The sequence below is a fragment of the Macrobrachium rosenbergii genome, chromosome 3, assembly GCF_040412425.1.
Source record: "Macrobrachium rosenbergii isolate ZJJX-2024 chromosome 3, ASM4041242v1, whole genome shotgun sequence".
In the NCBI taxonomy this organism is placed as follows: domain Eukaryota; kingdom Metazoa; phylum Arthropoda; class Malacostraca; order Decapoda; family Palaemonidae; genus Macrobrachium; species Macrobrachium rosenbergii.
The window spans coordinates 60,394,138-60,416,770 of record NC_089743.1 but is presented as its reverse complement, the minus strand read 5'-3'; the positions used below and the strand labels follow the sequence as shown (position 1 = coordinate 60,416,770).

The window sequence follows — 22,633 nt, the reverse complement described above, 5'->3', positions numbered from 1 at the left end:
TGGCCTACATTGGGAGGAGCAATGTGGCTGCCCTGGGAGACCTGCCTGAACATAAACTTTCCCCTCAGTGCCATAAGAGTCATTAGTTTGCTGAAATTGTTCTGAAAGTTCCCAGTTATCCAACAGATTAGGCAAGCTCCTTCCCCTACCATTGACATACATAGGAGATTTTACATCCTAGAAGACTCCGAGACTACTCTCTTACTGTTGGACTCATCAGGCTTCCTACTGCCAAAAGTTCTCAAGGAGAGACTGACAAGAAAGCACTTCCTTCCTTGCTTTAGTCAGGGGCCATGGAGTCCATTACCATGGTTTCTTTCCAGGCTGCCTCATTGCTCAACTTGTGGCTGAGCATGTTGACAGACTTGGCCATTTCTGACCTCTCATCCCAGGTTAAGAGAGCAAAGTTTAGAAAGTAGCTAGTGTTGGCTGGAAGACACTGACTTTTCTCCCCACCAGATGCCAGTTTGTAGACAAACTTCCTCCTCTAGAAAAGGGGGACATCCATGAGGTTTAAATGATAAAGAATATAGCTTCAGATTTACACCACTCAATATAAAATAGTGCCCAGCTCCATTTAAGTACCTTATTATGACATAATAAGTCAACAGTTTGTATTACTTTAGGAACAAACCAAATACACATTTATAATACAGCAATGGTAGATATTAGGAGACATTCAAACTAATTTAACTTGGAGGTTTATTTAGACAAGAATAATAAAATTTCCTTCACATTCAGAACAGTCAAAATAAAACATTAAACAAAAGGTGGCCAATAAACACATCACAAGTGCGTTATATGCAGTGCTTTATCAAAATATCACTACTGTTGGACACTAATGCACATTATTTAATGAATGGACTGCAAAGGAAAAAGCTACTCACACTGGGGGACAGTAAGAGAATTTTTATTAATGGATAACTAAAAAATTATCTAAAATATGCCTTTCCTTGAATGTCTTATGAAGCTGACATTAACCTTGCACTTTGGTATGTGTTAAGGGGTGGATGTAGAACACACTTTGACTGGTACAGTACCTATGAATTAAAAAAAAAATGAAAGAAAAAAATAAATGTATCGTCCAGACATCAAATGACAAACCAGAGATCTGAATAAGTGAACAATTGTGAACTGTAGGTTAACCACAATTCTCAACTTTTAACCAAAAAGAAAATTTTCCTCCACTTCACACACCAAATGTTCCCAAATATGGCAATAGTCGATTTCCAATTATGTGGTACCATATTCACAAAATAATGAAAGTTCAAAAAAGTAAATAATAAATATATAGATTACTACGACAAGTTGATAAAGTGCCAAGTAGAACTCTGTCTTAAGGCTTAAAAGTTTCCAATCCAAGGGAGGCTTGTTCTGGCATTGCTGTGTACAAACTTAAGCACCTCTGGATTAAACATCTCTTGGGAGTATGGCAGCCTAAGTCAAGTAACAGATTATTCTATACTTTCTGATCACCTACAGATAAATAATATTGGGTTTATCATTTACTTCTCTTCACACCATTCATTCTCTTTGCGTACTTGCTCCTCTTCTGATGGAGTGAAGTCATTCTTGATGTTGAAGGTTTTGCGAATTTCGTCAGGGGTTTTGCCTTTGATCATGTTGGCCACAGTCTTGCACGTAACGTCTAAGAGACCTTTGATGTCCAAGTAATTAGCAGCTAGGATCAATTCAAACAATGTTCCCTGGTCAACCTTTAATGGAGATTGAAAGTATTAATCTTTAGTTGTACCATTCATATTTTGAAATGATTAATAATATACAATATAGCATCAAGTCCAATATCTATACAGTATTATACATAGCATAAAAACCATTGTAAAATTGTAAGTGCTTCCATTATTGCCTGAGCTCCAAACAAGGATATAGCAGTTATGATACCAATAATTTACAATTAAAATATTGTATAAATTATTTACATATGAAATAATGGTATTTGTATGTGTTCTGTGGTTTCACTATTTCTGCAGTACAGAGATTATTTGCGTGTAATACCATACAAAACCTTATGTGTTTTAGTATACTGTTTAGGTTCAATTCATATAATTCAGATAATGAAATAAAAACATTTCACTCTGACATTTAATTAACATTACAGTTGACCCCCGTATTCGCGGGGGGTTAGGGGCCACAACCACCAGTGAATACCAAAAATCTGCTATATATTGGAAATGCCCTCCCTCCCCCCAACCCAGGATGCTTATGTACAGTATAACTGCCTATTTCAAGCCAATCAGCACCGAGTTAAGCTGGTACCCTGCTGTGTGATTGGCTCCTTCCACCCAATAGCTGTCATCATGGGGAGAGAGAGAAGGGGTAAGGGATGAACCAAGTAAAGTATAACATAAACCAAAACGCTTATACTGTAACTGCTTATTTTAATAGTTCAAACAAAAATATACCTTAAACTATTATCCTAAAACACTTTACTATAATTTCAAAGTCATCTTACATCATTACTATAATTTCAAAGTCATCTTACATCATTACCCTTAAAAATATATGGCTCACAGGTACATGTGAAAACTAATAAAGTTAACCCTAAGAGAAAGAGAAACAAAAACATATGCAAATTAAAAATATTTAATACACCAGTGACAGTACATACACAAAAGTAAATAAAGATTAATTCACAAAACAAGGTTGTAAGAATACCTATATACAGTATCAGTAAATATAAAACAAATCAATCGTAACAAAAAAAAAAAAAAGGGGGGAAACACTCACAAATCATTGGAGCTACAAGCCAATCGGCAACTAGCAAAGCTGGTATCCTGCTCTGTGATTAGCTCTTCTAATCATTCCAGCCAATAGCGCGTGATGCTACAAGCCAATCAGCATTGAGGTAACATACCCTGCCCTGGTGTATGATTTGCTACTTCTAACCCTTCCAGCCAATAGCTCCCTTTCTATCTTTCTATCCATCTCTCACATTCTACGAGTATCCTTCGGCGTAAAAAGAGAGAGGGCTGAACTGATTTGTTTACACTGGTTAAACAATTAAAATGTTGGGATGATAGTTTTTTTATACATACTACGATGATAATAGGTCAACAGTACAGGCAGTCCCCGGTTATACGTGGGGTTCCATTCTGAGGGTGTGATGATAATAGAAAATCTGCGATTTTTTGCGCTTTTTCGGCGATTTTCAGGGCTTATCAGCGCAAAAAGCACCAATTTTCGGTTATCAGCGCCTCTGTTAGGTATGTATCGACGCCAATAAACGGAAATCGGCAATTTTTTGGCGGCAAAAATTGCCAATTTTCTGTCGCTAGACAAGCGCCATTAAACCAGATCATCGTTAACTGAGCCTGCTGTTAACCGGGGACTGCCTGTATAATATATATATATGTATATACAGGTTGACCATCACTAATCCAGCATCATTGGGACCTAGAGGGTGCCGGATTAGCCATTTATTAGGCTAGAATACACGAAACACAGTAACTAAGCACCTCATCCTAGAATTAAAATATCCCATAAATCAGTACAAGTTGGTTAACAAAGAAAAGACAATTATCAAATACAGATAGTGCTCGAGTTACGATAATTCGACTTACGATATGTCGAGTTTACGATGTAGTTAGCAATTAATACCGATACGAAAATATTTAGGAAATATTTTTAGATTTCACGCAGGCGCAGGCAGCGAGAGAGACCAACTTACAATAGACCAACTTCTTTTCCTCCATCGCTTTTTTTCCATCTGCTAGTTAAAAAAGTAAAAGAGAATGATAAAAGTATTGTTAGTAACGTTATACTCTTGCGTAAATGTGTACAGCCATAAACAACCGAACGGGAAACTGTTGTTTAGCTAATAATCGTATCGGATAACAACTGTTGTGCTTGTATTTCAACCATCGTACGGTAATACACAATTACTGTGGTTATGTTACAAATGACGTTAAGTACTGTACAATAGGACTGAAATATTTTTTACACTATACTCTTGTTCGCTTTGGAGAAAAGATCGGCAGGGAAATATACTGCTACAGTAACTTTAAGCTGCAAGTTGTAGCTGAAGCTGAGAAAACAATATTCAAGCTGCTAATGACTATAAGTTATCGTGCATCGGCAACATGGATGAAACTCGACCGTAAATAAAACTGGAGAGAATGTATTTTAATCAAAACTACTGGGCATGAAAGAATACAAATTACTACTGTTTTCACGCCGATAAAATATAAATACATAAAGCTCGTATTATGATTAAATCAAGAGAAAATAGCAAACGAAATCTATTTTTTTTACTCAAAAAAACATGCCCCCAAAAAGGCCAGCCGCGATTCCCGCAAACGTCATACATTAACGAAAAAATAGCTAAATTAATTTCACAACAAGACCTATTCAAGTTATATTTCAACTTAAAAACACTTCGTATAACGAAAACACTTCATATAACGAAAAATATCCTTGTCCCAAATAAATAAAGTATCCATATTCATTTACGCTAACTAGAAGCAAGAAAAGCGCTTTGAACTTGGTTAAATGCGGCGATATCGATTCCCTCAACAAAACATTGATTGCAATTTATAACAGAAAAGCAATATGAGAATATACGCAATTGGAAACAATGTAGTAAAGCATAACTTTTAAAAAGATCCATGAAAAAGATGCACATTCGTTATGTTGATGTTTGTATAATACTGTTAATATGTGAATAGAGTTCAGTATAATGTAGGCCAGGCTACCAGTTTGTTGATGCAGCACACTGCGCCACCAAATCGAAGCGGCCGGCGAGCGAGTTAGTGCAGCAACCCGGGAAATTTGAAAATTAGTGTTGAAACATTAGAAATTACTCTAGCCGAAATTTGTGCCGGATTAGTGATGGTCAACCTGTATATTATCTTCCTATCAACCACTCTCCCTTTCTGCCTATCTATCCATCTCTCACACTCTATGAGTATCCTTTGGCGTACAGGGAGAAAGAGAGAGTGAGAGTCTCTTTGCCCAGGTGGCAACCCCCTTTGCCCAGGTGGCAACCCCCTTCATGGTTAATGTGTCAAGATGACTGACAGTTACGCCTTCATCCCTTCCCCTAAGTTGGAGACAGAAAAAGATCAAGGAAAACAATTTAGGTAAAATCTTACCTAATTTACTATATTTTCCTTAATGAACTGATATTTTGTTGTGTTTACGTTAATATTAATATTTGAAAATTAGTAAATCATTGTCATACAAAACAAATACACATAAATAATACATATGCATAAAAATTCTCTGTTATCTCAGTGAGAGAGAGAGAGATAACTCACACACTGGTGACTATACATACCAAAGCATCTAGCAACAAGCTTTGTCGTTGGCTACTTCCAACTCCTTTAGCCAATACAGTAGAACCTCAGTCCTCGACGCTAATCCGTTCCAGAAGAAGTGTCGAGATTCGATTTTGTCGAATTCTGAGTTAATTTCTCCCATAAGAAATAACTGAAAATGGATTAATCCATTCCTGACCACCAGTCATTACCCCAACCTTGCCTTTTATACAAAACTTTTACACAAATTACAATTAAATAAGTTCAGAGTTGAATAACTTAATGTATCAGAAGCACTTTTACATTTTTAAATGCATAATGTATAAAAAAATTGGCCTATGACCAATGCGGCCGTATTACCGATGATAGACCGAGCGCCATAGGCTAGGCTAGGTAGCCTATAGGCACTACCAGAATGTACTGCAATGGGTACACAATAAAACTGTTGTTAATAATGATAACATTGAAAAACAAGCCAGATTATCACATTAAATTAATAATACAGTATTTATAAACCGAATTACTGTATGTCTGTTATCATAAAATTAAGGAAAATTTCCTAAATTACATCGGAACTCGGCAGCTTGTGACAGATATAAACAAACCACAGCGCCACCCTGGTGGTGTATCGCGGTACTAATTACATAAACATTCAATATTTATGGTAAATTTCATACAGAGTCTACTGGAACAGTGTACAAAATCACTGTAAAACATCTTTCAGTAATCTTTCAGTAAATATTTACTGAAACATTCAATATTTATGGTAAATTTCATACAGTCTACTGGAACTGTGTACAAAATCACTGTAAAACATCTTTCAGTAAATATTTACTGAAAGATGTTTTACAGTGATTTTGTACACTATTCCAGTAGACTCTGTATGAAATTTACCATGAATATTGAATGTTTATGTAATTAATACCACGATACACCACCAGGGTGGCGCTGTGGTTTGTTTATATCTGCCACAAGCTGCCGAGTTCCGACGTAATTTAGGAAATTTTTCTTAATTTTATGATAACAGACATACAGTAATTCGGCTTATAAATACTGTATTATTAATTTAATGTGATAATCTGGCTTGTTTTTCAACAGCACCAGCAACATGTGTGGGCTTTAAATGCTTTTAAATAAGCATGGGAAGAACGCCAACTAGCGGCAGCCGCTCGAAACTCTTTTTCTACAAACATCATATGATTCATCGGGTCGGATTCCGGTTTGTTGTTTGAGCTCCGACGTAAAATTTACTCAACATTTCGTGTTGAAATCCGATTATGTCGAGTTCTAGTACAGTCGAGGACCGGGGTTCTACTGTAGCATGTCATCATGGAGAGTGACAGAAAGAGGGGGTAAACATTTTTTTTTTTTTTTTTACAGTACATATTACGATGATAATGGATCAATACTGAGGGATTTTCCTTTAACATTTGATTGATATTTTGCTGTTTTTGCTTTAATATTAATATATCTGGAAATTAGTAAATAAATTATTTACCATACATATGTTACATATATATAAAAATTCTCTCTCTTACCTCAGTGAGAGAGAAAGAAAGAGAAACAAAAATACAACTCATACACTACTGACAATACACACAAAGCATCGAGCTACAAGCTTTGTCACTGGCTACTTCCAACTCCTTCAACCAATAGTGTGTCGTCATGGAGAAAGAGAGAGGAGGTGAACATGAACATCGTTATTTTTTTATATAGTACATATTAAGATGATAATAGATCAATATTGAGGGATTTTACTTCAACATTTGATTCACATTTTGCTGTTTACATTAATACTAATATTTGAAAATTAGTAAAAATACGTACAGTAATTGGTGAATATTGCTCTATGAAAAATCTGTGAATTAAGTGAATTTTCCTGTGATATATTTGGAGATACGTTTCACATAAAAAAAACCGCGAATGACTGAATCCACGAATGCTGAACCACAATCTAGTGGGGGGTCCACTGTACTCTCACAATAACCTATGTTCTGCTATAATGCAATTTCCTATACTTAACTTGTTCTTTATCTCTACTGCATTATTATTTACCTCTCACAGATCTGTCCTTATTAATGATATGGTTCAGATTTCATTTATTACAGTACAGCTGTTTAAAAATTTGATAACTGAGTTGACTGACACAGATGGCTATTCTGACAAAATTTCTTTAACCAATTTGTTTCCAAAACTTAACATTTGTTGTAAAATATATTTAGGACATTCACACAAAATTGTTCAATTGTCAGTGTTACTATACAGTTTGTACATAATGACTGGACCATGTGGGCTATTAATGGAATATCCATTGGTAAAACAAGTGACCAATTCTAAGACAAGTCAAAATTACTTGTGTGCCCTTCTGATATGTTGAAGTTCATATTCCAACGTGGGCTTGATTTGTTTCATCATCATCACATTCTTTGTTCCATATATTCTGCCATTTATTGATTATGTTGGGTTTTAGAGATGTTAAATAATCACTAATTGGAACATCTATGACTGATCTTGTGAAATTGCAGCTTTGTCTGCTTTATCAACTTCTTCAATCTGATACTGGTATTTGTTGATTCAGTCTACTGACTTTGATTGGGAAAGGTGGTGAATGAGTTTACAAGTATATATCTAATGAAACTTTTTCATATCTATTTCCTCAAACTTTTTTGGTTGGTGAATCACTTGCTTCTAAATTTACTGCACTACACATCAGGGCCGAATTAAGCTGGTGGGAGGCCTGGGGCCCACTCTGGTGGGAGGCCCCCTTTCCAACTCCTATTGCATACACTGCAAACTATAGTCTAATTAATCTAGTAGCCAAAATACAGTAATACTAATATATTAGTAGGACAGTTTTATTTAGGAAATACTACAATGGGACTATTCTTCTGATGTTATTAATATGCATAAACACAAAATAAAATAAGCACAGGTTGTTCTTACCATATTTTTTTTACACATACAGTTACAATTATTTATATAAAAATAATAATTTAACTAACACACATAATTATAATAGCTCATTCTTTCTTATGGAGTTATATGTATAGCCAGGATTACTTTCTCGACACTTTTCTTGATTTTTTTATTGCAAATTCAAATTCACTGATGATTTCATTGAAGTCCAGTTCACGCAATATATTGTATGTGACTTGAGGCGCATTATAGTCAGATTTACCAGACGTTTCTGTTCAATGGATGTCCGTAATCTGTTTTCAATTAATTTTAGCTTTGAGAAAGAGCGCTCCCCACTGCAGTTTGACACCATCAAAACAAGGTTTATTCGTAGAGCTATCTCTATGTTTGGGAAAGTGTCCTGTACACCCTTGTCCAATATAAGTCTATACAGGAAAAGCTCAGTGCTGATATCTGTTGGCTCCTCATCTGTGAATATATTAGCAGATGCTACAAACTGGCACAGTTCCTCCTTAAATGTAATATCTAAGTCATCTGGATATGCCCTGACGAGTTGCTCTGCTGTGTCGTGAAGTTCGTCTGAAGAAAGCTTTTGCAGATGTCTATAAAAATTAAACTGACTTGATATCTGTTTGTATGCTTCCAGACGTTGGTCGAGAGAAGAGATAAACTGATCAATGACAGGCAAGAAAATGACATTTTTATAATAAAATAAGATTTTATATCATACTTACCTGTTGTTTACATATAGCTGTAATTCTCGATCTCGACAGAAAATTCAAAACTGGCGGTTCCGCTAATATATGGTCAGGTGATCGACTACCCCGCCCTCTACCGGGTACCTGGATCCATTTCCATCAACAACTAATCATATTTTCTATGTCCCCTGTCCCTTGCGGGAGGCGGGTGGGAATGTTTTATATGTAAACAAACAACAGGTAAGTGTGATATAAAATCTTTTATTATAAAAATGTCATTTATACATGAACTTACCTGTTGTTTACATATAGCTGATTGCCACATTGAGTGAGGTGGGCACGACAGCTGTAAGTGTTAAATGGAAAAACCTGAGATCATCATGCCAAGAAAAACGTTTTTACTTTCTTGGATCCTTACCTGCTAAGGAAGCTGCCTTCCTCGTTACTGCCTCTTGTAACCTGCTATCCTTAGTGCAACTGCGGGCCTAGTAGCTCAGTCGCAGGCTGCCATATGGAGAAAGGTCTGTTGGCTCCAGCCGCCTTCATGACAATCAACCAAAGCATATAATGCCCCTGCTCAGGGCGCAGTACTCAAAGCATCCACCATCATACACTATCTTTTTTTTTTTTTTTTTTTTAACATATCACCCAACCATAAAAAACTCACACCAACCTATTAAAATTAGACCTACTAGGCCATCTAAACTCTAAGGCTCTAGTAGTCATCAAAAAGAGACTCCTTCTGCACCTGGGCGAAACTAAGGAGAGGATCTAGAGCCCTGCCCCTTTGCCCATCACCGTGTCAGACGCAATAAAGGGGCCCAACGACTGCAGTCTTCATGTGGTTTGGATCTATCTCAGATAATGCGAGGCAAAACAGACTAACATCTCCAGTAAGTTGAACTTAGAATGTCCTTTAAAGCCATGTTCTTCTTTGAAGGCTAAAGAAGGTAATAGCCCTAATTTCATGAGGCATCACTTTAACTAAGGGGAAATCCACATCCCTTAATTCCTTGTGTGCCTCCTGTATCAGTTCTTCAAAAGGAAAGCAATCCCATTTTTAGATAGAGGGTTCTTGGGGTTCTTAGTTGAGCACCATAAAAATCATGAGTTCCTCTCTTACACTTCTGGCCCTGTCCAGATAGAATTTCAATGTTTCTGGACTGACAGAGAAGTCTCTCCGTTTCCTTTCCCAAGGAGAATAGGCTAGCAATGGAAATTCCTTTAATACGGATTACTAGGGTTTTCGTTCTTAGCTAGGAAACCCAAGGTGAAGGAAACTACAGCCTTATCTGCACAAAAACCAACTCTTTTGTCCAAAGCATGAACCTCACTTAATCTCTTTGCCGAGGCCAGTGCCAAGAGAAAGAGAGTTTTAGTTAGATTCCTAATGGAGCAGGAACTCAAAGGGCTCAAAAGATTTGGAAGTAAGCTTTACCTTTAGCACCACATCCAAATCTAATGCGGCATAATGAAGAGATTTGCCTTTAGTGGTAGCAAATGATTTAAGGAGTTCTTGCAATATCCTTTGTCCGAGGAAAGGTTCATACCTCTATTCCTGAAAACTGCAGCCAGCATACTCCTATACCCCTAATCGCGTCGACAGCCAATTTCTTCTCCCTTGTGCAGAAACAAAAGAAAATCCGCCACCTGGCTTAGAGGTCGTGAAGTGGAAGACACCCAGACTCGGAGCACCACTCATACCACGCTTGATAGACCTTTGCAGACGAGGCCTTGTATGACTAGCCATTGCCTGCGCCACTCTTCAGAGAAGCCTCCTCCTGTGAGTCGCCGGCAGCCCGAACCTCAACCAGATTCGATCTGGCAGGTTCCTGTGGAACTTTCTGCTGTGCAACTGGCACAGAAGGTCTGGTCTGAATGGCAACCTCCTTGGCCAATCCACTACTTTCTCCAGTAGCTCTGGAAACCATGATCTTCCTGGCCACCATGGAGCTATTAGGATCATTGACACACCTTTGTGTGCTCGAAACTTTTTCAAGACTTCTCCCAGCATCCTGAAGGGAGGGAATGCATAAAGGAAGAGACCTGACCAGTCCAGGAGCATGGCATCCACCGCTAATGCTTCTGGTCTGGACAGAGATAAAAGAGAGGTGTGAATTGCGGTTTTCCTCGTTGCAAACAGTGTCTAGCATGGGAGTTCCCAAACCTTCCACAGGCCTTGGCAAACTTTCAGGAGGGTCCATTCCGCCGGAATGACCTGGAGGACCTGGCTGGAGTGATATCCGCTTCACGCTGAGAGCTCCCGATGAAGCGGAAGCTACTAGCTCTATGTTCTTGGTTGCCTTCACAAAGCAGGTCTTTTGCGATTCCGAATGAGAGAAGGAGGAGTGCCTCCTTGTTTCTTCCACGCACGCGAGCTGTGGAGTTGTCCGAGTGCACTACTATCTTTTTGTTTTCCACCAGAAGCACGAAATGTTCCAAGGCTAGATGTATTGCCTTCAACTCTTTCGCATTTATGTGCCAGTCCCGTTGGGATGAAGACCAATTGCCTGACACTTGAAGATCCCCTGGTTGCTCCCAACCCTGCCTGGAAGGCCGGAGAACAACATCAGGTCTGGGTTCCTCTGTCTCAGCGACAAACCTCGATCTAGTTTGCTCCTGTCGCCTGGGCAATTACCCACAGGTCTTACTTTACTCGTGGAGTGGATAGAGGAAAAACAAACGCATCCGGCTTTCTTCCTGTTCCAGGTCTGTTGTAGGAAGAACTGAAGAGGTCTCATGTGTAGCCTCCCCAGACTGACTAACACTTCTAGCGATGAGGGTGCCTAAAAGGCTCATCCATTCCTTGGCAGAATAAGTCTTGATGCTATCAGGTATCTCACTTCTCAGCAGGCATTTCGATCCTTTGTGACGTCGGAAAACCTGAAAGAACTGAGTTCATCCGAACTCCCAAATAAGTCAAGTCTTGAGATGAGAGTTGGTGACTTTGAAGATTTACTATGAGTCCCAATTGGCCGGTAAGAGAAAGCGGTCCTTTGTAGGTCCTTCAGCATTGGCCTTTTGACGGAGACCGGATCAGCCAGTTGTCGAGGTAAAGGGATATGTGAATTTCTAAGTGAAGCCATTTCTCGCACTGAGCCATCGTCTTGTGAAACTTGTGGGGCTGTTGATAGGCCGAAGCAAAGAGCCTTGAATTGAAAAGTCCTGCCTCTGAACACAAACCGTAGGAATTTCCTTGATCTCGGATGGATAGGTACATGAAAGTATGCGTCCTGGAGATCGAGGGACACCATCCAGTCTCCTTCCTTCAGGGAATTGATAACCGACTGTGTGGTTTTCATCTTGAATGGTGTTTGAAGCACAAATTTGTTCAGGGCGCTAACAGGACTGGTCTCCATCCTCCTGACGACTTTGAACCAGAAACAGACGGTTGTGGTAGAACCTCGAGATGAAGGTTCGAGGACTGCTCTATGGCTCCCTTCAAGGAGGGAAGTAACTTCCTCCTCCAACACTACAAGCCGGAGTCCCTGGATGATACGTTGAAGTCTACTGGCGAAGACTTTAAAGGAGGACTCTCTGAGAAGGGAATGGTGTAGCCTTCTCTCAGAACGTTGATCACCCAGGGTTCTGCTCCCTTGGCCTCCCAAACTTGCCAGAACGACTTTAGTCTGGCTCCGACCGTCGCATGAAGGACCTTGAACTCATTGGTTGGTACCCCTAGATTTCTGGGGATGAGAAGAGAATTTTCCTCTTCCTCTAGCACGGGAAAAGGGCCGAGAAGGAGTGCCCCGAGAAGGCCTAGAGGATACAGGGAAAGAAGGCTTGGGTACTACTGGAGAAGTCGAAAACCTGGGTCTTTTCGAAGAGTGAGCCAGTAGGTCCTGAGTAGAGACTCCGCGAGAGCTCCTCAAATTTCCTAACTAACATGGCGGAAGAAGGGATTCTTAAACAGTTGACCAAAAGTAGAGCAGATTTCTGGTTCCTGGAGACTCCTCTCTCACGACAAACGAAATCCAATGTGCTCTCTTTCTTCAAAATGCCTGTAGCAGTCACTGAGGCAATTTCTGACGCCCGTCTCGTGATGGCTCCTGTCCAGGCAGGCCAAAATAGCATCAAGATCCGTGAGCAGTCTTGGGGAAGATCACAGACTTTCACCTTCCTGCTCAAGGCCCTATAGACACCAGTCAATAAAAGAAAAGACTTCCAAGATCCTATAGGAACTCTTCACCAGATGGTCAATTTCAAGACGAGAAGTTTCACTTGACTGGCAGGCAAAGTTGTTGTCGTGGGCAGAATCCACAAGGCTGGAGAAATCCCCTTGAGAGGAGGCAGCGTCTCCCAAGGAAAAGACTTCCCCAGTCTCATACCACGAACGAGACTTAAAAGACAGTTGTGAGGGGGGAAAACAGAAAGAAGTTTTACCCTGAGATCTTTTCATGCTCAACCATCCTTCTTGCCTTCGGAGAGCTCTTTTCGCCGAAACAGACAGGACCAGCTTCAGAAATCTAGAGGAAGGAGGTTTAGTAACTTGGGCAAACTGCGTAGTTGGAGACTAAGGCAGTTGGAGCAAAGTCTTCTTGAAAATGTTCTTCAAAAAGTTGAAGAGATGCTTAAAGGACGTAAGGAGCAGACGGAACATCATCTACTTCCAAACATCGGGAACTGGGAGAGAATCTCTGAAGCAGTTGAGCACCGCTGGATAGAAACGCTCCGGAGCCAAACTTACGTTATCCTCTTGAGTGTCGCCAACGTCACCGGAGTGGCGCTAAGTGCTCGAATTCGCGCCATATCCAAACATGAGCTTGAGAGGAGTCAGGAGCCTAGAAGATCCGAGCCAAAGAGGCGCTAAAAACCACGGCACCAGAAGCGCAAAGACAGCGCCTTGGAAACGTGCTGTGGAGAGGCGCCAAGCGCCAAAGTAGCGTCGGGAGTGCAGTAGGTGCGGGCAGAAGTGGCGCCAGGAGCGCGAGCGGAAGCGGAGCCAGGCGCGCGAGCGGAAGCGGCGCCAGGTGCGTGAGCGGGAGCAGAGACCGGAGCCTCAGTTGCAGAAGGATCCTGAAGTGCTGGTGCTTTAAAACCTTCGAAAAGTCTCAAAATCTTGTCCAATTTGTCCTCTTGCGAAAGGGGGGCAGGAACCAGAGGCATAAAAGCCGACTTGGGATCCAACGGGAAGGAAGCCGCTACTTGCATGCTAACAGGAGGATCAGGCGCTCGCTTACGATCCGTAGAACGCACATCCGGACTGCCTGAAGAAGAAGAGATCTCTGGGCTATCCCAAAAGCTACATGACGGAAGAGGAGAACGCGCCAAAGTTTCTTGGATAGGAACTTGACTTTTTTGGGAGAGGAAGCCTAAGCGCCCCTTCAGCGGCCTACTAGACTCTGACTGCTTCCAACTCCTCCTCGACGAAACAGAAGCACAAGAAGACACTTCCGCATCGCTTACTATGGTGAGCTGCAACAGCCTGGGACGACGAACAGACTGTTAGGAGGGAGCAACTGCTCGCGGAGCAGACCCCACTGCCCCTTCGGCTTTCGGCATGTCTTCTCCCTGAGCCCTGGGAGCCGGACAGAGACCTAGACCCAGGGAGAGCGAGGGGACCTAACAGTCACCTCCTCCACAACACTATCACTCAACACTTCATGTCAGATGATCAGACTCACATCCTGGCCAATCTTCCTATCGCGAGAGAAAAGAGCCGAAATCTTACCATCAAATTCTGCCCGAAGGTCTGACACGGTAGTGGGTTCGGAAACAACAGGTTCCGGGGCAGGAATAGGAACAGGAGGGGTAACAGGAACAGAACAAGAGGCAATACTACTCCTACTCTGGGAGGAACTTCTGGCCGAAGCCTTACGTGCCCTATCTTTACTTAATTTTGCCTGATATTTAGCCAACTTTTGCCAATCAAGCACAGACAAAGACTAACACTCATCACATCTATCCAGATTCGTGCACAATTCTCTCTACAGTTAGAGCATCAAGAAAGAGGGTCTATGTTAGACCGAGATATCTGAAGTTTTACAACCCCCCACCCTCGTGAAGATCATAATTTGAGATCCTGAATCAGACATATCTAGAAAAATTCCCAACCAAAGCCAAAACAAGCCAGAACTGTCAACAAAGTGGGTACTTCACCAAAGAAAAGCACCGATGAATTTCCTGAAGAGGAGCAGACGATCAGTCGCCCCGACAGAGAAAATATGATTAGTTGTTGATGGAAATGGATCCAGGTACCCCGGGTAGAGGGCGGGTAGTCAGACACCTGACCATATATTAGCGGAACCGCCAGTTTTGAATTTTCTGTCAAGATCGAGAATTACAGCTATATGTAAACAACAGGTAAGTTCATGTATAAAAGTTTGTGTTCTGTATTTTTCAGAGGGGCTGAGTTGTACTTCTTCTGCATGTCCATAATCCAATGGGTTAAGTCGCACATTCTTGGCGCTTCTGCCGAGATTCTGTCCGCTTATAGTATGCTGAGCCAGACTGAGACAGCTGTTCACCTTCTTTTTCATAAGTGTGGAAGGAGTCATGCTTTGATGTAACAGAGTCTTTCAAGCTAGTCAGTGATGCCACAGCAGTATTTAGATCAAGTTTTGCGTGTTGTAGTTTTATTAGTTGCATCTGTTCTTTGCAGAATATCATTCCAGAAGGTGGTGTACATTCCTGTTTCAAGCTGATTCATCTGTTTTAACAGTCCTTCTGCTTTTAACATTAGCCGGAGGCTAATTCTTCGAACATTTCATCTGAACACTAGGGAACCGTAAGCATGACTAGCGTAACCTGTTATTATAATTAAGTCAAATTAGATATACTTATAGATGCTATTATCTCGCGTGAGACATATAGATTAACGAATTAGGTTGTATTCTAACTATGACGTCTTAGAAACTTGATTTGGCCATAATACAAAGAATACCGAGATATGGAGCCTCGATGGCTCGGTTGGTAGAGCAGCAACCTCAGACTTCATAGAGGACTGTGGCAAGGGTTCAATCTCCGCAGCCGACCAGTCAGAGAAGGCGGACACTTTGCTATCCGTGTAGAGACCCCGGGATTACGTATGTAATCAACGGATAGGTTTGCTCAAAGCAAATGGGTGTTACAGACTAATACACACATAAACAAAGCCACTCCAACATCTTCTAACAACATAACAGACACCTCACACGTCTCGAACTGTCGAACTACCCGCCCAGTTCTCCTTGCTGCTGGGGATTTGGTACAATACGTGTACACAATTGTTACCGGGGTCTAAGCGATGTCAGGCAGGGCAGCCGATCAAGGCTACGGCCTACCCCACCGCTAAATCGAAGTCCTTCAAAAGAAGGCACTGTGCTTACCCCATATAAAAATGGGAAAAAAAGCACGTTAAAACAAAGAAGAACAAAGAATACTGAGATATGTTATTTTGCAGTCAAAAATCATTACAATTTCAAACACAACTTACAACCATAGTGACACAAACATTCGTAACATTCATATGTACGAGCATCATGTTATTGTCAAACTTAATAATCAAATTTTCAATTTGGCTAGTATGGGTAATATAAGTGCCTGATTACAATACTAACCTTATTAAAATGTATTGTTTTTATTGGTAGAAGGCCCCATCTTGGTGGGTGGCCCGGGGCCCTGGCCCTGGGTAGAGTGGGAAATTCTCCTTTATAAGAGATTGTTTTCTTAATCCCTTTTCATCTGAACTGGAGTTCAGGGTTTTTGGTTGATCTTCATATTTTTTATTATGATCCTGATGTTCAGAATTTCTACTGTGATTCTGTGCAACACTAATCCTATTTGTCTTAGGGTGGCAAGACTGAATTGAACTCGGATGTTTTTGTTCTGAATCTACTTTTGGAACCACCTTTCTGGGAAGAGAGATCTCTTCCAAAACACTGAACCCATTTGAAGTTTTTATTGTAAAGCTATCATTATTTGGGGAAGTATTTCCCAAATAATGATAAATGTTAAATGTGCACTTCTTGGTATTTGTAACTGTAGCTTTGTTATTATTTTTGTTTGTGGCTGTGACGATTGATGGTTCTGAACTAGCTCTATCTAATTGGGATTGCTCCTTTAGCTTATTTTTGTTTGAAGTATTGTTAGAATATCTTCCTGAATTATTAGTTGATTTTGGCACACTTATTTTTGGAGATGAATCGGCAGCTATCGTAGAGGTGGTATTTGTATTGACTTTGGAAGATAAATTATCTATGCTTTTGGAAGTACAATTTTTGGTACTGGACTCCAACGCACTTGCCGACAAAAGTTTCTGATCAGTTTGGAGATTCTCATTATTTACAGTCTGAAGAATAGCAGGTTTGTGATATCTACTTTCAGATGCAGTTATTGGTGGCTTACACTCCTGATATTTTTCATAAGTTTTATTACAGAAGCATAGGCAGAGTTGGCATTTTTGTTTGCCCCATTACAATGCACTTTGCTTCGCTAATGCTATGTTCATTATCAGCCACTGCCAACACTTCTTGTTCAAATCTATATCTGGGGCAAGCCCTAGAATTTGGAGTGTGACCACCCTTACACAAAAAACAGTATCGGATTGCTTCACACTCATCAAAATTATCATGCTCTGCAGAGCACACAGAACAACTTTTATTGTTATCACAAGAGTATTGAATGTGGCCATATTCAAAGCATTTGCGACACTGTTTGGGATTTAATATTTTTTAACCTGCATCCTCTCATGACCAGCAATGATGGTATCAGGTAAGTAATTGGAGGAGAAGGTTAAAAGGATAGCTGCATCCCCTCCCAGTTTTTTTACATGAGATACACAAGGAGGACATCGATGGAGAATCTCCTCCTCTTTAAAAACATGCAAGTCTTTTGAGTAAACTACCACTTTCAGTGTGTTAAAGAATCTGTGAGATGAAATATATTCAATATTTCCACTTTCAGGAGGTTTAAAATTAGACAGCAAAATTGCTTGAGTCTCATTACCAGCTTGTATTAGAAGGTTTTTTCCATAGCGTTTTGAATTTCCCATACCCTACCCTTTCAGGATAGCACCAATACACTTGCAGTGGCCCAGGTATAAGCCAATCTGCCTGCTGGGAGTTCTGCCCCAACTAATGGGGACCGACTTCCCACTCCAAAACGTGCTGGTGAGCTTCGGACAAAAGCCAGGAGTCCCACCTCCAACAACCTCCCCAGATTCCAATGGGCTGATCCCTGCAGATGATTCTGCCCCCCAAGATAGCAATGGGAGAATCCCATCACTATCTCTTGGGTCCAAACCATATCAGGTGGCGACTCAACCACAACAACTCCCACAATTAGCTTTTGAGTGCAACACCCCTTCCAAAAAACGATCCCTTCTCAGATTCACCTAAGCAGTAAAATTTGGGGAATGTGGAAATGTCCACGCCATTTAAACCAAAAACAACTATGTAGGATGATTCGTCAAGACCCGGGCCCAAAGGCCAGGTCCCTTAGCCCCTCACCTAGTCAAGGCACTCAAGGGGCAAATGTTGAATATGGGTATAAACAACAGTGTTAAGCAAGACATTGGCCACTACAGACTGATGCTGCAGGACAGAAGGAAGCAGGCCAGTAAAAAATCCTTCACTACTACTTCACCATGAGAACCACCACCAAGCCAGAAAAACCTTAATCAAACACTATGGTTGTATCAACAGTCCCAACCCTCCTACACTGCCAGTTAATCCCAATATGCATGAAGTCTCTGTACTTTTGGTGAATGGTGTTTCTTTTTACATAAACATCCAACTCAGACAACACCGTGTAAGCGTGCATGTCACATGTGCAACATATTTACCTGTCATGTGATCATTATTTTTTCGTTAACATGTTAATGTTCTTTATTTTTTCATTTGTAAATTGCTATATACTATAAAAATGTTATCATTGAAAGGATACATATTCATGGGAGAGCATCCCCCCATTTGAATTACGTAAGACTTTTAAGAGCAATCTTTGTACACAAACCAAATGGACTGTATTTAGGTAGCTTTGTACAAAATTTTAAAATAAAGAAAATGCAATCCTACCATAAGCTTACATACCTTGAGAAAGTCTGCATCCCATGAGGAGATATCATCTGTACGTTTTTCCTTATTGTCATCATCATCAGGAAGAGGAGGATCATCTTTGTGATACGTACACCACTGAATGACTTTCTTCAAAATAGCCGCATTGACATTAGGTAAGGGAACAACTTCCTCTTCATCCTCATCCATACCTGTAACAATATACTCTCAGGATATGGGAACTTCCCAAAAAGGGAAACTTATGGATCTCACTAATCAGTATCCAGGGTGGGCCAACATACAACCAAAAAGCAAATGAATGAAATTATTACACAACATTAAGACACTAAATACTGTCACAGGAGCGTTACCAAATATATAAAGGAACAAAGTAGACTGTAAGTATGAAATTTGTAATTTACTATAAGCTTTGCCTGAAATAAAAGCAACCTACATATTTAAGGCAAAAAATATAATGGTGTAGCATAGATCATATTTCCTGGTGTCAAAGATGCTCTGTCCTTAAAGATGCACACCAATTTTGACTCATAAGTTTTTGAAAAAAATAATGTAACATCACTTTCAAAGGTCAAAAGCTTTGTTTTGGATAGTGTGCTGCATGCACTTAGCTGTCTCAATGCATTGCAATACTGACTTCAGCTAATACAGCTCTTTATTTATTGTAATTTTTCCCCTTTAATTTATAAACATAGTTTTATGCTTGTTCACTTTTTCAATTTCATTGATTTTAATATTTACTAAGATTTTCAGTAGCTGACATACCAGCTAACTGAAAAAACTAAAGACTACAATAGGAAATATTAAAAATACAGAATACAGTAACATTGTTTTGCATTTACATTTTTAATAAACACTACATTAACATGACATCCCAAATAGCAAAAAATTCAATAAAGATTTAAAGCCACACAATTACAGATATTATAAACATGAAAAAGAACTTTACATCCCAAACAGACAAAAACTCAAAAGCTTAAAAGCCACATACTACAGACATTGTAAATATGAAAAAGAATTTTAATCTCCAAAACCTGAAAATATGTTGCACAATGCTACCATCAAATTTTGTAAAGCTGCCAAACTAACACAATGTGAATATATTTGAATCCAATACAGCAGTAAGGTTTACCAGTAAACCATTTAAACATATTGCAAGTTTACTTTTGTCAGTTAATGTTCCCTTAAATATAGGATGGTCTGTGGAGACTGAAAATACTGTATTGATATACAGTGCTGAAGATACTGTCTGTTGACTCTTCTGCTGGTACAAAATGAATACCATATTTTTTGGAAGCTTGAATTTAAAGTCAATGGCCCCTGTGGAGTTGTTCCATATGAACAGGGTTCATCTTCTGAATAAAATAATTTTCAATAATAAAATTTATTATTATTGGGATACTTACCTACTGTTACATGTAGCTTATATCTCCGTGCCAATAGGCAAGTTGGCATTAAACTAAAGACTGAATGTGGGGAGGCTGGGTGGGGTCTACTTGAGCAGTAGGTAAGTATCCAAATAATAAATTTTATGATGAAAATTTATATTATTTGAAATGAATCTTACCTATTTTTAAAGAGAGCTGATTCCCACATTGAGAAGAGGATGGTGGGTAGTACAGCTAGACAAAATCCGCTCAGCCAATCGAGCTAAAGGTTTCTTGCATGAAACCCAAACATTCTTACCTGATCTGGAATCTTTTCTGGATCTCACTGCTACCAGAAGTTGGATTCCATTCAGGCAGCAAGGCTCTCATACAAGTGCAGCGATGTGCAGCCTTGCGGAAAAAACCGCTTCAATTCAGCCACAATGAAACAGAAGTGGCATGAGAGGACTCCAGTGCCTGGGTTCAAAAGCCCTATATAACGACAGTCAACTAAAAATAAATACTTTTATGATATACAGGTATGCTCCCATACAATACTGATATGACCTTCATGCTCCCAAAATATCAAAACCAAGGATTAAAACAAAGAGCTTCAAAGATTGCTCTTTCTTTGGTTCAGGAAGAAACTTTACCTGCTACTAGTAGGAAACTAGGAGTTTTACTGTTTTCACACATGATTCTGCATACTTAAGGTAGTGAGCAGCAAACCAAATTGCATTTGTACTGTGCCACATTAATCCCATCCTCAGCAACAAATTGTCATAAAACTAAATGAAGTTGCAACTGCTTTCTCATTATGAATGTTTAACTTCAATAATGGTAAAAGGTATGGAGCTAGTTCTCAAGAGCTAGCCTAATCAAATATGTTAGAGAAAACCTTGTGTTCTTTGACAAAGACATTCTAGGTCTCTAAAAGCACTATACAAAAGGTTAACTTTGCATCTCCCAGGCATAACCTTTGACAAAGACATTCTGGGTTTTCTAAAACCCAAAACAAAAGGGTAACTCTGTCTACTCCAAGCTTAACCTGTGACAAAGATGTTCTAGGTGTCTAAAACCACAAAATGGAAGGTCAACTTTGTCTCTTCCAGGCTTCACCTTTGACAATGACACACTATAAACTGCAAAACAAAAGGTTAACTTTGCCTATTCAGGCTTCACCTTCGACAAAGATGTTCTAGGTTTTCTAAAACCACAAAACGAAAGGTTAACTTTGCCTTTTCCGTGCTTAACCTATCTCAGTAAGTTTTAATTGCCCTAACAGGGTAGGGAAGCATTCCCTCTTCTTCCCCATCAAAGAGTTTATTATTATTATTATTAAAATAGTTTAACCAGACCACTGAACTGATTAACAGCTTTCATAGGGCTGGCCCAAAAGGATTAAAATGAAATGGAGCCCGAGGTCTAAGCCATAGGCTAAGCACTGGGACTAAATGATGAATGAATAATGAAACTTTAAAAATATGCAAAAATGCATATGCTTCCACACTAGAACAGCACATATTTTCATTAATTACTTTCTATACTTTATCAATTAATTTACACTTCCACATGAATATTAACATTGGGTCAACTGAAAATGTTGCAGACTATGATAAAATTTTGCCAATTGATCCATTTCCACAAGTTGATAACTGATGCTGGTTATATTTTTGACATTCGCATAACACGTTTAACTGTTATTACAACTTTGCATTCTGAGCATTCAGGAGCTGATTCATGTGGGCTGCTCATTAAGTGTCTATGAGTCAGACGAGTATGGCCTATTCGGAGACGAGTCAGAATTACTTGAGCATGCCTCTGTCTTTGGTATGATGAACTCCATTTTTTAACTCCAAGTTTTACTTGCTTCAATTATTATTTCCAGTTTATTCATTCTATATATTTTTCCATTTGTTTACAATGCCTACTTTATATGTGTTATATAATCGTTAACAGGGATATTTACATTCGATCTTGTCATACGGGCTGCTTCTTTAGCTGCTGTATCAGCCTCTTCATTTCCCTCAATCCCTACATGGGCAGGGATCCAGCATATTTCTATATTTTTCCCATTATTATATAATTTATGGAGAAATAATTTTATATCTTGTACAATGTTACTTTTTGGTTTGTAACTTTGAATGGCTTCGATGGCGTTTCTGGAGTCGCTAAAAATTACAAAATTATTACATGAGGTTTCTTCAGTTATTTTTATGGCTGATGCTATTGCGCATAACTCAGCTGAAAATACAGAGGCACTATCAGGTAGAGAGAACTGATACATTTTGTCTTGGGATATTGCAGCATATCCCACTCCAAATTCTGATTTAGATCTGCCTGTGTATATTGAGTAATGTGGACCTTTTCTGTATGCTTTATTG

At 39.6% G+C, this 22,633-nt stretch overlaps 1 protein-coding gene across 2 annotated transcripts in view; it reads right to left on the bottom strand.

The window, feature by feature from the left end:
- Positions 1 to 688: 688 nt before the first annotated feature.
- Positions 689 to 22,633, bottom strand: part of LOC136856150 (S-phase kinase-associated protein 1) — a 70,277-nt gene continuing 48,332 nt past the window's right edge. For both annotated transcript variants that reach the window (XM_067133819.1, XM_067133827.1), the window contains 2 exons: positions 18,901 to 19,076; positions 689 to 1,715 (listed from right to left, as the gene is read on the bottom strand). In XM_067133819.1, the coding sequence (XP_066989920.1) occupies positions 1,506 to 1,715; positions 18,901 to 19,076 (386 nt within the window). In that variant the 3' untranslated portion in view covers positions 689 to 1,505. The remainder of the gene's footprint in view (positions 1,716 to 18,900; positions 19,077 to 22,633) is intronic.